The sequence below is a fragment of the Oncorhynchus kisutch genome, unplaced genomic scaffold (genome assembly GCF_002021735.2).
Source record: "Oncorhynchus kisutch isolate 150728-3 unplaced genomic scaffold, Okis_V2 Okis02a-Okis13b_hom, whole genome shotgun sequence".
NCBI lineage: Eukaryota > Metazoa > Chordata > Actinopteri > Salmoniformes > Salmonidae > Oncorhynchus > Oncorhynchus kisutch.
Genome location: NW_022261979.1, coordinates 4258195 through 4272249, shown reverse-complemented (window position 1 = coordinate 4272249; position 14055 = coordinate 4258195). Strand labels below are relative to the sequence as shown.

Below are 14055 nucleotides of genomic sequence, written 5' to 3'. Positions count from 1 at the left end.
CAGTATCTCAGAATCTGACAACCCAGTCCCAGCAGTATCTCAGAACCTGACAACCCAGTCCCAGCAGTATCTCAGAACCTGACAACCCCGTCCCAGCAGTATCTCAGAACCTGAGAACCCTGCCCAGCAGTATCTCAGAACCTGACAACCCAGTCCCAGCAGTATCTCAGAACCTGACAACCCAGTCCCAGCAGTATCTCAGAATCTGACAACCCAGTCCCAGCAGTATCTCAGAACCTGACAACCCAGTCCCAGCAGTATCTCAGAACCTGACAACCCCGTCCCAGCAGTATCTCAGAACCTGAGATCTTACCGTAACATCCTTTCTCACATACTCTGGTTTCCTTTAGTTTGTACTATAACATTACTGGTTGCCTCCACCCTTTTTAAAATGTGTTTACATTGTTTTTTAATGTTCCTTTTTAAAAATCAATAAACAATTGGTCCCCCAAAAACATGTATTTCAGATGCTGTAGGAGAGAAAGTCAGTCTGATGTGCTTTCTGTGATAGCTGTGTGTGATTGATGAGTGTCCTAGCAGACAGAATGGGGACAGAGGGGCAGCAGATCTTTGTACTCACGTCAGCACCACACTTGGCATACTTCAGGATGCCCTTGTCCAAGTAGAAGTATCTCTGTAGAAGATAAGAGAAAAACAAGAGATAGAGATTAAGAGATAAGAGAGATTGAGAGAGAAAGGGAGAGAGAGAGAAGACAAGAGAGGGATGAGAAACACACAAGTCATCCTCTGGGCAGTGGTTCAACCTCTCTGTGAGAAGCCTGATGGATTCAACCTCTCTGTGAGGAGCCTGATGGATTCACCCTCTCTGTGAGGAGCCTGATGGATTCAACCTCTCTGTGAGGAGCCTGATGGATTCACCCTCTCTGTGAGGAGCCTGATGGATTCACCCTCTCTGTGAGGAGCCTGATGGATTCAACCTCTCTGTGAGGAGCCTGATGGATTCAACCTCTCTGTGAGGAGCCTGATGGATTCAACCTCTCTGTGAGGAGCCTGATGGATTCACCCTCTCTGTGAGGAGCCTGATGGATTCAACCTCTCTGTGAGGAGCCTGATGGATTCACCCTCTCTGTGAGGAGCCTGATGGATTCACCCTCTCTGTGAGGAGCCTGATGGATTCACCCTCTCTGTGAGGAGCCTGATGGATTCACCCTCTCTGTGAGGAGCCTGATGGATTCACCCTCTCTGTGAGGAGCCTGATGGATTCACCCTCTCTGTGAGGAGCCTGATGGATTCACCCTCTCTGTGAGGAGCCTGATGGATTCAACCTCTCTGTGAGGAGCCTGATGGATTCACCCTCTCTGTGAGGAGCCTGATGGATTCAACCTCTCTGTGAGGAGCCTGATGGATTCACCCTCTCTGTGAGGAGCCTGATGGATTCAACCTCTCTGTGAGGAGCCTGATGGATTCACCCTCTCTGTGAGGAGCCTGATGGATTCACCCTCTCTGTGAGGAGCCTGATGGATTCACCCTCTCTGTGAGGAGCCTGATGGATTCAACCTCTCTGTGAGGAGCCTGATGGATTCACCCTCTCTGTGAGGAGCCTGATGGATTCAACCTCTCTGTGAGGAGCCTGATGGATTCACCCTCTCTGTGAGGAGCCTGATGGATTCACCCTCTCTGTGAGGAGCCTGATGGATTCACCCTCTCTGTGAGGAGCCTGATGGATTCAACCTCTCTGTGAGGAGCCTGATGGATTCACCCTCTCTGTGAGGAGCCTGATGGATTCACCCTCTCTGTGAGGAGCCTGATGGATTCACCCTCTCTGTGAGGAGCCTGATGGATTCACCCTCTCTGTGAGGAGCCTGATGGATTCACCCTCTCTGTGAGGAGCCTGATGGATTCAACCTCTCTGTGAGGAGCCTGATGGATTCACCCTCTCTGTGAGGAGCCTGATGGATTCACCCTCTCTGTGAGGAGCCTGATGGATTCACCCTCTCTGTGAGGAGCCTGATGGATTCACCCTCTCTGTGAGGAGCCTGATGGATTCACCCTCTCTGTGAGGAGCCTGATGGATTCAACCTCTCTGTGAGGAGCCTGATGGATTCACCCTCTCTGTGAGGAGCCTGATGGATTCACCCTCTCTGTGAGGAGCCTGATGGATTCACCCTCTCTGTGAGGAGCCTGATGGATTCACCCTCTCTGTGAGGAGCCTGATGGATTCACCCTCTCTGTGAGGAGCCTGATGGATTCACCCTCTCTGTGAGGAGCCTGATGGATTCACCCTCTCTGTGAGGAGCCTGATGGATTCACCCTCTCTGTGAGGAGCCTGATGGATTCACCCTCTCTGTGAGGAGCCTGATGGATTCACCCTCTCTGTGAGGAGCCTGATGGATTCACCCTCTCTGTGAGGAGCCTGATGGATTCACCCTCTCTGTGAGGAGCCTGATGGATTCACCCTCTCTGTGAGGAGCCTGATGGATTCAACCTCTCTGTGAGGAGCCTGATGGATTCACCCTCTCTGTGAGGAGCCTGATGGATTCACCCTCTCTGTGTAGTTAATACATTTATTAATATCTGTACGCTCAGACATTTCTCTCTCTCTCCATCCCTCTCTCCCTCCCTCTCTCTCTATCCCTCTCTCCCTCCCTCTCTCTCTATCCCTCTCTCCCTCCATCCCTCTCTCCCTCCCCCTCTCTCTCCCTCTCTCCCCCTCCCTCCTTTACAGTGTACTAGTTTTGGTCAGTGCTTGGCCATAAGACTCTGGTCAAAAATGTAGTGCACTAGGAAAAAGGGTGTTTATTTGGGACGAACACTCTGTGCTTATGAAAACCGGCCTGGTGCCATGCACATCGCGTATATCATTAAAATGGGACTGTTGATACAATAATGAAAACAGTTTCAGAAGCTTTAAGTCCTTATGTCAGTGTATGTATACATCTTTACTTAGATCAGTCCTTTCTGTACACATGTTCACTCTTAGAAAAAAGAACAATCTAGAATCTACAGTAAAATTGTTATTTGGCTGTCCCCATAGGAAAACCTTTTGAATAACCCTTTTGGGTTCAGGAAGAACCCTTTTGAGTTCCATGTACAAGAACCCTTTCCACAGACGGTTCTACATGGACGACAAAATAGTTCTACCTGGAACCAGAAAGGTTTATCCTATAGGGACGGCTGAATAAACCTTTTGCAACCTATTTTCTACTTATATCATCTGTATCTCAGTAGATGAGCTCATCTGTATCCATCTCTACTGTCATCTGTATCCATCTCTACTGAGGTCATCTGTATCCATCTCTACTGAGGTCATCTGTATCCATCTCTACTGAGGTCATCTGTATCCATCTCTACTGAGGTCATCTGTATCCATCTCTACTGAGGTCATCTGTATCCATCTCTACTGAGGTCATCTGTATCCATCTCTACTGAGGTCATCTGTATCCATCTCTACTGTCATCTGTATCCATCTCTACTTAGATCATCTGTATCCATCTCTACTGAGGTAATCTGTATCCATCTCTACTGAGGTCATCTGTATCCATCTCTACTGAGGTCATCTGTATCCATCTCTACTTAGATCATCTGTATCCATCTCTACTGAGGGCATCTGTATCCATCTCTACTGAGGTCATCTGTATCCATCTCTACTGAGGTAATCTGTATCCAGCTCTACTGTCACCTGTATCTATCTCTACTGAGGTCATCTGTATCAATCTCTACTTAGATCATCTGTATCCATCTCTACTGAGGTCATCTGTATCCATCTCTACTGAGGTCATCTGTATCCATCTCTACTGAGGTCATCTGTATCCTACTGAGGTAATCTGTATCCATCTCTACTTAGATCATCTGTATCCATCTCTACTGAGGTAATCTGTATCCATCTCTACTGAGGTCATCTGTATCCATCTCTACTTAGATCATCTGTATCCATCTCTACTGAGGTCATCTGTATCCATCTCTACTGTCATTTGTATCCATCTCTACTGAGGTCATCTGTATCCATCTCTACTGAGATCATCTGTATCCATCTCTACTGAGATCATCTATATCCATCTCTACTGAGATCATCTGTATCCATCTCTACTTAGATCATCTGTATCCATCTCTACTGAGGTCATCTGTATCCATCTCTACTGAGGTCATCTGTATCCATCTCTACTTAGATCATCTGTATCCATCTCTACTGAGGTCATCTGTATCCATCTCTACTGTCATTTGTATCCATCTCTACTGAGGTCATCTGTATCCATCTCTACTTAGATCATCTGTATCCATCTCTACTGAGATCATCTGTATCCATCTCTACTGAGATCATCTGTATCCATCTCTACCCATCTTTACTGAGATCATCTGTATCCATCTCTATACTCCTGGTGTCTGGGAGCCGATGTAGGATGCGCCCCAAATTATACCCCATTCCCTACAACCTTGAACAGAGCCCTCGGGGGGCATTTGGGACGCAGCTGTAGCATAGATACTACAGGCAGCAGGCCATCAGCTAATGGAGCAATATCAACTCATTTAAAGAGCTAACCTTTTAGAGAGACAGAGAGAGAGAGAGAGAGAGAGAGAGAGAGAGAGAGGGAGAGAGAGGGAGAGAGAGAGGAAGAGGGAGAGAGAGGGAGAGAGAGAAAGAGGGAGAGAGAGTGAGATAGAGAGACAGGGAGACCGACAGAGAGAGAGGGAGAGAGAGACAGGGGTGTAGTGAAAGAAATTGACCCCTGGGACATGTGGCTACTGCAAGGGAAGGGGGATGTCATTCATCAAGTGATTCAATTAGCTAACAACACAAAGGAGTGATGTCATTGGGGGGGGACACAAGGCTGGGAAATGATGTGGGTTGGGGAAGGGACTGATATTGATCACATGCTCTGACACCACTGTTTAGCTGGAATATTTCCCCACAAGTTAGTCCCCTTCCCCGGGTGCTGCTGTTTGGTGAGATGACTACCCTGTATCAGAGGTGAGATGACTACCCTGTATTAGAGGTGAGATGACTACCCTGTATCAGAGGTGAGATGACTACCCTGTATCAGAGGTGAGATGACTACCCTGTATCAGAGGTGAGATGATTACCCTGTAACAGAGCTGAGATGACTACCCTGTATCAGAGGTGAGATGACTACCCTGTATCAGAGGTGAGATGACTACCCTGTATCAGAGGTGAGATGACTACCCTGTATCAGAGGTGAGATGACTACCCTTTATCAGAGGTGAGGTGACTACCCTGTATCAGAGGTGAGATGACTACCCTGTATCAGAGGTGAGATGACTACCCTGTATCAGAGGTGAGATGACTACCCTGTATCAGGGGTGAGATGACTACCCTGTATCAGAGGTGAGATGACTACCCTGTATCAGGGGTGAGATGACTACCCTGTATCAGAGGTGAGATGACTACCCTGTATCAGAGGTGAGATGACTACCCTGTATCAGAGGTGAGATGCTTACAGTGTGTGTGTGTGTGTGTGTGTGTGTGTGTGTGTGTGTGTGTGTGTGTGTGTGTGGTGAGAAGCCTACCTTGTGCCATCCCTTCATCGGCCACTTCCTCCTCTTCAACATGTATCCATCCTGCTTCTGGGGCTCCTGGACATTACTGTGTCCTCCACGCAGCCCCTCTACAATCTCCCAACTGTCCTGTAGACACAACAAGGTTACACACAGCACCTCTACAATCTCCCAACTGTCTTGTAAACACAACAAGGTTACACACAGCCCCTCTACAATCTCCCAACTGTCCTGTAGACACACAACAAGGTTACACACAGCCCCTCTACAATCTCCCAACTGTCCTGTAGACACACAACAAGGTTACACACAGCCCCTCTACAATCTCCCAACTGTCCTGTAGACACACAACAAGGTTACACACAGCCCCTCTACAATCTCCCAACTGTCCTGTAGACACAACAAGGTTACACACAGCCCCTCTACAATCTCCCAACTGTCCTGTAGACACAACAAGGTTACACACAGCCCCTCTACAATCTCCCAACTGTCCTGTAAACACACAACAAGGTTACACACAGCCCCTCTACAATCTCCCAACTGTCCTGTAGACACACAACAAGGTTACACACAGCCCCTCTACAATCTCCCAACTGTCCTTTAGACACACAACAAGGTTACACACAGCCCCTCTACAATCTCCCAACTGTCCTGTAGACACACAATCCTGTAGACACACAACAAGGTTACACACAGCCCCTCTACAATCTCCCAACTGTCCTGTAGACACACAACAAGGTTACACACAGCCCCTCTACAATCTCCCAACTGTCCTGTAAACACACAACAAGGTTACACACAGCCCCTCTACAATCTCCCAACTGTCCTGTAAACACAACAAGGTTACACACAGCCCCTCTACAATCTCCCAACTGTCCTGTAGACACACAACAAGGTTACACACAGCACCTCTACAATCTCCCAACTGTCCTGTAGACACACAACAAGGTTACACACAGCCCCTCTACAATCTCCCAACTGTCCTGTAAACACACAATCCTGTACACACACAACAAGGTTACACACAGCCCCTCTATAATCTCCCAACTGTCCTGTAGACACACAACAATGTTACACACAGCCCCTCTACAATCTCCCAACTGTCCTGTAGACACACAACAAGGTTACACACAGCCCCTCTACAATCTCCCAACTGTCCTGTAGACACACAACAAGGTTACACACAGCCCCTCTACAATCTCCCAACTGTCCTGTAAACACACAATCCTGTAGACACACAACAAGGTTACACACAGCCCCTCTATAATCTCCCAACTGTCCTGTATACACACAACAAGGTTACACACAGCCCCTCTACAATCTCCCAACTGTCCTGTAGACACACAACAAGGTTACACACAGCCCCTCTATAATCTCCCAACTGTCCTGTAGACACACAACAATGTTACACACAGCCCCTCTACAATCTCCCAACTGTCCTGTAGACACACAACAAGGTTACACACAGCCCCTCTACAATCTCCCAACTGTCCTGTAAACACACAATCCTGTAGACACACAACAAGGTTACACACAGCCCCTCTATAATCTCCCAACTGTCCTGTATACACACAACAAGGTTACACACAGCCCCTCTACAATCTCCCAACTGTCCTGTAGACACACAACAAGGTTACACACAGCCCCTCTACAATCTCCCAACTGTCCTGTAGACACACAACAAGGTTACACACAGCACCTCTACAGTCTCCCAACTGTCCTGTAAACACAACAAGGTTAGATTATTATTTTTATATAATGTCTGTGTCCCAAATGGCATCCTATTCCCTATATGCACTACTTTTCACCAGGGCCCATAGGTATCTGGTCAAATCTAGTACACTACTAGGAAATAGGATGCCATTTGGGACAAAGCCCAAGTATAAACTGACTAGCCAGTAAACAATAGTGTTTTATAAACAGACTGTTCCGTTTCCCACAGAGACCAGTCAGAATGTCAGGAGGGGGTGGTGACCTCTGTAAGAAAGAGAGAGAGATGAGGAAGAGAGAGAGAGAGAGAGAGAGAGAGAGAGAGAGAGAGAGAGAGATGAGACAGCGAGAGAGAGAGAGAGAGATGAGAGAGATAGAGAGAAAGAGATGAGGAAGAGAGAGCCAGAGAGAGAGAGAGAGAGAGAGAGAGAGAGTGAGAGAGCGAGAGATAGAGAGTGAGAGAGAGAGCGAGAGATAGAGAGAAAGAGAGAGAGATGAGGAAGAGAGAGAGATGAGGAAGAGAGCGAGAGAGAGAGAGAGAGAGAGAGAGAGAGAGAGAGAGAGAGAGAGAGAGAGACGCACACCTTTCCTGTAGTAACTACCTCAGTAAGACTCTACCTTTCCTGTAGTAACTACCTCAGTAAATAGACTCTACCTTTCCTGTAGTAACTACCTCAGTAAATAGACTCTACCTTTCCTGTAGTAACTACCTCAGTAAGACTCTACCTTTCCTGTAGTAACTACCTCAGTAAATAGACTCTACCTTTCCTGTAATAACTACCTCAGTAAGACTCTACCTTTCCTGTAGTAACTACCTCAGTAAATAGACTCTACCTTTCCTGTAGTAACTACCTCAGTAATTAGACTCTACCTTTCCTATAATAACTACCTCAGTAATTAGACTCTACCTTTCCTGTAGTAACTACCTCAGTAATTAGACTCTACCTTTCCTATAGTAACTACCTCAGTAATTAGACTCTACCTTTCCTGTAGTAACTACCTCAGTAATTAGACTCTACCTTTCCTATAGTAACTACCTCAGTAATTAGACTCTACCTTCCCTGTAATAACTAATCTAATCCGCTACACAATATTCACAGAGCTGATGGCTGGACAGACGGGTCGGGGTGGGAGGGAGGGACAGAGTAATGATCTTGATAATACGGCCAGATGATGAGATTAGAGATTATAATCATATATCCAGGTCAATGTGTTAACCTCACTGAGAGAGATAACACTCACACACAAACACACACACACACACACATGTACAGTACATTGTGTAATATACCGATGGTCCCTAACTAGCTCCATAGGGATATCCAAAGTGAAACCACATTTACCACGAGTTGGCATGTGGTCAGGACTGAAATAAACCCAACCTTCATTTACGTTGTGACATACTCAAGTTCAAAACTCAATTTTGGACGAGACTGACTTTATGACAAAAATGATCCTACAGTAGTTCAATTCTGACAGCAGAATAAAAGTTTCTGACAAATACTGATACCACATAAGTTGTTTTTTAAATGAGAAGTTGTTTTTTAGGGAAGGGAGGTCTCTTTAAGGGAGGGGGGGCTCTTTAAGGGAGGGAGGGAGGGAGGTCTTTAAGGGAGGGAGGTCTTTAAGGGAGGGAGGGAGGTCTTTAAGGGACCGAGGTCTTTAAAGGAGGGAGATAGGGAGGGATAGGGAGGGGTAGGGAGGTCTTTAAGAGGGAGGTCTGTAAGGGGGGGAGAGAGGTGTTTGGGAGGGAGATCTTTAAGGGAGGTAGGGCTCTTTAAGGGAGTGAGAGAGGACTTCAAGGGGGAGGGAGGTCTTTAAGGGGGAGAAGGAGGTCTTTGGGAGGGAGGTCTCTTTAAGGGAGGGAGGTATTTAAGGGAGGGAGGGCTCTTTAAGGGAGGGAGGGCTCTTTAAGGGCAACTAAAGGGAGGGAGGTCTTTAATAAGGGAGGGAGGAAGTCTTTAAGGGAGGGAGGGCTCTATAAGGGAGAGAGGGAAGTCTTTAAGGGAGGGAGGGCGGGCTATATTAGGGAGGGAGGGAAGTCTTTAACTTCTTCGATATAGGGGGCGGTCTTTTAATTTTTAGATAAAAAAACGTTCCCGTTTTAAACAAGGATATTTTGTCACGAAAAGATGCTCGACTATGCATATAATTGACAGCTTTGGAAAGAAAACAGTCCAAAATCTGCAAAGATATCATCTGTGAGTGCCACAGAACTGATGCTACAGGCGAAACCAAGATGAAATTTCAAACAGAAAATGCCCCAGATTTTGAATGCGCTGTGTTCCAATGTCTCCTTATATGGCTGTGAATGCGCCAGGAATGAGCTTACACTTTCTGTCGTTTCCCCAAGGTGTCTGCAGCATTGTGACGTATTTGTAGGCATATCATTGGAAGATTGACCATAAGAGACTACATTTACCAGGTGCTCGCTTGGTGTCCTCCGTTGCAATTATTGCGTAATCTCCACCTGCGTGTATTTTTCCATTTGCTCCAGAGGAGAAACCCAACTGCCACGAATGCCTTATCATCGAATAGATATGTGAAAAATACCTTGAGGATTGATTCTAAACAACGTTTGCCATGTTTCTGTCGATATTATGGAGTTAATTTGGAAAAAAGTTTGGCGTTGTAATGACTGAATTTTCTGGGGTTTTTCTAAGCAAAACGTGATGAACAAAACAGAGCGACAAATAATATTTTTGGAAAAACTGAACATTTGCTATCTAACTGAGAGTCTCCTCATTGAAAACATCCGAAGTTCTTCAAAGGTAAATTATTTTATTTGAATGCTTTTCTTGTTTTTGTGAAAATGTTGCCTGCTGAATGCTAGGCTTAATGCTATGCTAGCTATCAATACTCTTACACAAATGCTTGTGTAGCTATGGTTGAAAAGCATATTTTGAAAATCTGAGATGACAGTGTTGTTAACAAGAGGCTAAGCTTGTGAGCCAATATATTTATTTTATTTAATTTGTGATTTTCATGAATAGTTAACGTTGCGTTATGGTAATGAGCTTGAGGCTATGATTATGCTCCCGGATACGGGATTGCTCGATGCAAGAAGTTAAGGGAGGGAGGTCTGTAGTACAGTAATTCAACAGCTTACTACACTGTAGTCTCTATTCAGTCTGGATCCCTGAAGTGTTTACAGATCACGTGATGGAGATGTAAAGGTCATTTCAGATTGAGACGTGAATACAGTGTCCGCTAACGCCAGAACATTTACATTTCAATCCCGCTGTAACGCTGAGCTTCAGCAATACGGCTTGAATAGAGCCCTATGTGACTGGGCTCATCATCACAGACCACCTGACAACAACAACACAGAGTTAGTGGGAATCCTGCAGCAGCCAAGCATCAAATACTTATGACTGTACAGTCTTATGTATGACTGTTATCCTTTTGATGGTTTGCATTAACAATGTATTTTCAGCGTGCTCTTTTTGTGGTCCTGAATATTTAAAACGGTGAACCATCGCTGAGGGCAAGGCGCTCTGGAAACGATGGGTTTCATTTTCCAAACAGAGACATTCATTATGTTCTCTTCCTGACTGGAGATAGCTGTGACATTAATGAGTGTGTGTGTGTGTGTGGTCGGTGTTACCTGTCGGCTGTCGTGTTTGGAGGAGGAGCTGCTGTTGCTGTGTGAGGGGGAAGAGATCTTGTGAGACATGGCTGAACTCCTCTCCTCTGAGCCCATCTCCCTGCAGGCCGTCTCCCTACCCCTGCAGGCCGTCTCCCTGCCTCTCCCTGCCCCTGCAGGCCGTCTCCCTGGGGCTTGAGGATCCTCTCTCCTTGGGACTTGGGCTTCTCTGGGTCAGTGAGGCGCTACAACCTTGTCCATCTGGAACATCCCCTCACTGAGAGACAGAGAGAGAGAGAGAGAGAGAGAGAGAGAGAGAGAGAGAGAGAGAGAGAGAGAGAAAGAGAGAGAGAGATGGAGAGAGAGAGAGAGAGAGGAGATGGATTGGAGAGGGAGAGGCAGGGATGTTATTGATCTTTAGGAACATTTAATTGGCACCATTTAGCTAATAACTATTGTATATACATAGCAAATTCAAATGCAAAAAAGTTTTTAAAAAGGTCACTGTTGAAGAGAGAGTTCACATATCAGATGAAGGGAGAACTGAAGTCCTAAAAAGCTTTGAAGCTCCTTAGTCTCACTGGGAAACACAACCACTCTGAGCGAGAGAGATGTTGTTCTGACAGAGTGCTTCCTTTTAGCTGCGTCTGTGTCCCAAATGGAACCCTATTCTCCAAATTGTTCACTATGTTTGACCAGAGGGTCAAAAGAGAATAGGGGCCCATTTGGGACGAAGCCTGTGATTCACTGTGCTGGTGAGTCATGGTCCAACAGTATGGACTGTCAACATTCATCAACGTACATACAGTGTGATGAACAGACACTTGTGCCCCCTTAATTGAAGCAAAATAGAAACAAATATTAATGTGCAATAATTACCGCTTGATCATACAGGATAGTGGTGAATAAATATCACATCACTGTCTGGCAACTAAGGTGACTAATGTCTTTGGTGTGTATCAGTAGATGAGCTTCACAGTGTGTGTGTGTGTGTGTGTGTGTGTGTGTGTGTGTGTGTGTGTGTGTGTGTGTGTGTGTGTGTGTGTGTGTGTGTGTGTGTGTGTGTGTGTGTCGTTGTGAGAATGATAAACAACCTGGGTGAACTAAGGTAACTGTAAATTATACCGTCAGTTCACAAGGCAACATACAGCAGGCAATCAATGCAACATGCTTTACTGATGCTAAAAGAACAGATGTGCTACTGAATGTGTGGCCAATCAATCTCACTGGAGTTCCAATCAATCTCAGTGGAGTTCCAATCAATCTCAGTGGAATTCCAATCAACCTCACTGGAGTTCCAATCAATCTCACTGGAGTTCCAATCAATCTCCCTGGAGTTCCAATCAATCTCACTGGAGTTCCAATCAATCTCACTGGAGTTCCAATCAATCTCCCTGGAGTTCCAATCAATCTCACTGGAGTTCCAATCAATCTCACTGGAGTTCCAATCAATCTCACTGGAGTTCCAATCAATCTCACTGGAGTTCCAATCAATCTCACTGGAGTTCCAATCAATCTCACTGGAGTTCCAATCGATCTCACTGGAGTTCTAATCAATCTCCCTGGAGTTCCAATCAATCTCCCTGGAGTTCCAATCAATCTCACTGGCGTTCCAATCAATCTCACTGGAGTTCCAATCAATCTCACTGGAGTTCCAATCAATCTCACTGGCGTTCCAATCAATCTCACTGGAGTTCCAAAGTAGTTTCTTTTAAATTGTTTAACTTGGGTCAAACATTTCATGTAGCCTTCCACAAGCTTCCCACAATAAGTTGGGTGAATTTTGGCCCATTCCTCCTGACAGAGCTGGTGTAACTGAGTCAGGTTTGTAGGCCTCCTTGCTCGCACACGCTTTTTCAGTTCGGCCCACAAATTTTCTATAGGAATGAGGTCAGGGCTTTGTGATGGCCACTCCAATACCTTGACTTTGTTGTCCTTAAGCCATTTTGCCACAACTTTGGAAGTATGCTTGGGGTCATTGTCCATTTGGAAGACGTATTTGCGACCAAGCTTTAACTTCCTGACTGATGTCTTGAGATGTTGCTTCAATATATCCAAATAATTTTCCTCCCTCATGATTCCGTGTATTTTGTGAAGTGCACCAGTCCCTCCTGCAGCAAAGCACCACCACAACATGATGCTGCCACTCCTGTGCCTCACAGTTGGGATGGTGCTCTTCAGCTTGCAGAACTCCCCCTTTTTCTTCCAAACAAACATAAAGATGGTCATTATGGCCAAACAGTTATATTTTTGTTTCATCAGACCAGAGGACATTTCCACAAAGAGCACAACCTTTGTCCCCATGTGCAGTTGCAAACCGTAGTCTGGGTTTTTTATGGTGGTTTTGGAGCAGTGGCTTCTTCCATGCTGAGCGGCCTTTCAGATTATGTCGATATAGGACTCGTTTTACTGTGGATATAGATACTTTTGTACCTGTTTCCTACAGCATCTTCACAAGGTCCTTTGCTGTTGTTCTGGGATTGATTTGCACTTTTCGCACCAAAGTACGTTGATCTCCTTCCTGAGGGGTATGACGGCTGCCTGGTCCCATGGTGTTTATACTTGCATACTATTGTTTGTACAGATGAACGTGGTACCTTCAGGCGTTCGGAAATTGCTCCCAAGGATGAACCAGACTTGTGGAGGTCAACTATTTTTTTCTGAGGTCTTGGCTGATTTCTTTTGATTTTCCCATGATGTCAAGCAAAGAGGCACTGAGTTTGAAGGTAGGCCTTGAAATACATCCACAGGTACACCTCCAATTGACTCAAATGATGTAATTTAGCCTATCAGAAGCTTCTAAAGCTATGACATAATTTTCTGGAATTTTCCAAGCTTTTTAAAGGCACAGTCAACTTAGTGTATGTAAACTTCTGACCCACTGGAATTGTCATACAGTGAATTATAAGTGAAATAATCTTCTGTAAACAATTGTTGGAAAAATGACTTGTGTCATGCACAAAGTAGATGTCCTAACTAACTTGCCAAAACTCTAGTTTGTTTGAGAGTTTGAAAAACGAGTTTTAATGATTCCAATCTAAGTGTATGTAAACTTTGAAAAACTTCCGACTTCAAATGTACGTATATATTATTATTTTGTTTTAGTATGCTGTCTGTAGGTCTGCCTGTCTGTGTGAGCGTCTGTCTGTCTGGGATGGGATAGTATGAAGAATGGTTCATTTCCACTGGATCACATACCATGTTAACCACTAAACCCCCTGGAGTCAGCCAGTCAGGAACTCTATACAGCCGGGGGCCAAGGTCTGCATCCCAAATGGCACCCTATT

The 14055-nt window shown here is 45.5% G+C and overlaps 1 protein-coding gene across 1 annotated transcript in view; it reads right to left on the bottom strand.

The window, feature by feature from the left end:
• The window catches only part of osbpl3b (oxysterol binding protein-like 3b), a 126272-nt gene that overhangs the window by 55887 nt on the left and 56330 nt on the right, over positions 1-14055 (bottom strand). The window contains exons 2-4 of the mRNA XM_031811935.1: positions 10790-11045; positions 5485-5601; positions 581-634 (exon numbers count right to left, since the gene is read on the bottom strand). Of these exons, the coding sequence (XP_031667795.1) occupies positions 581-634; positions 5485-5601; positions 10790-10885 (267 nt within the window). The 5' untranslated portion in view covers positions 10886-11045. The remainder of the gene's footprint in view (positions 1-580; positions 635-5484; positions 5602-10789; positions 11046-14055) is intronic.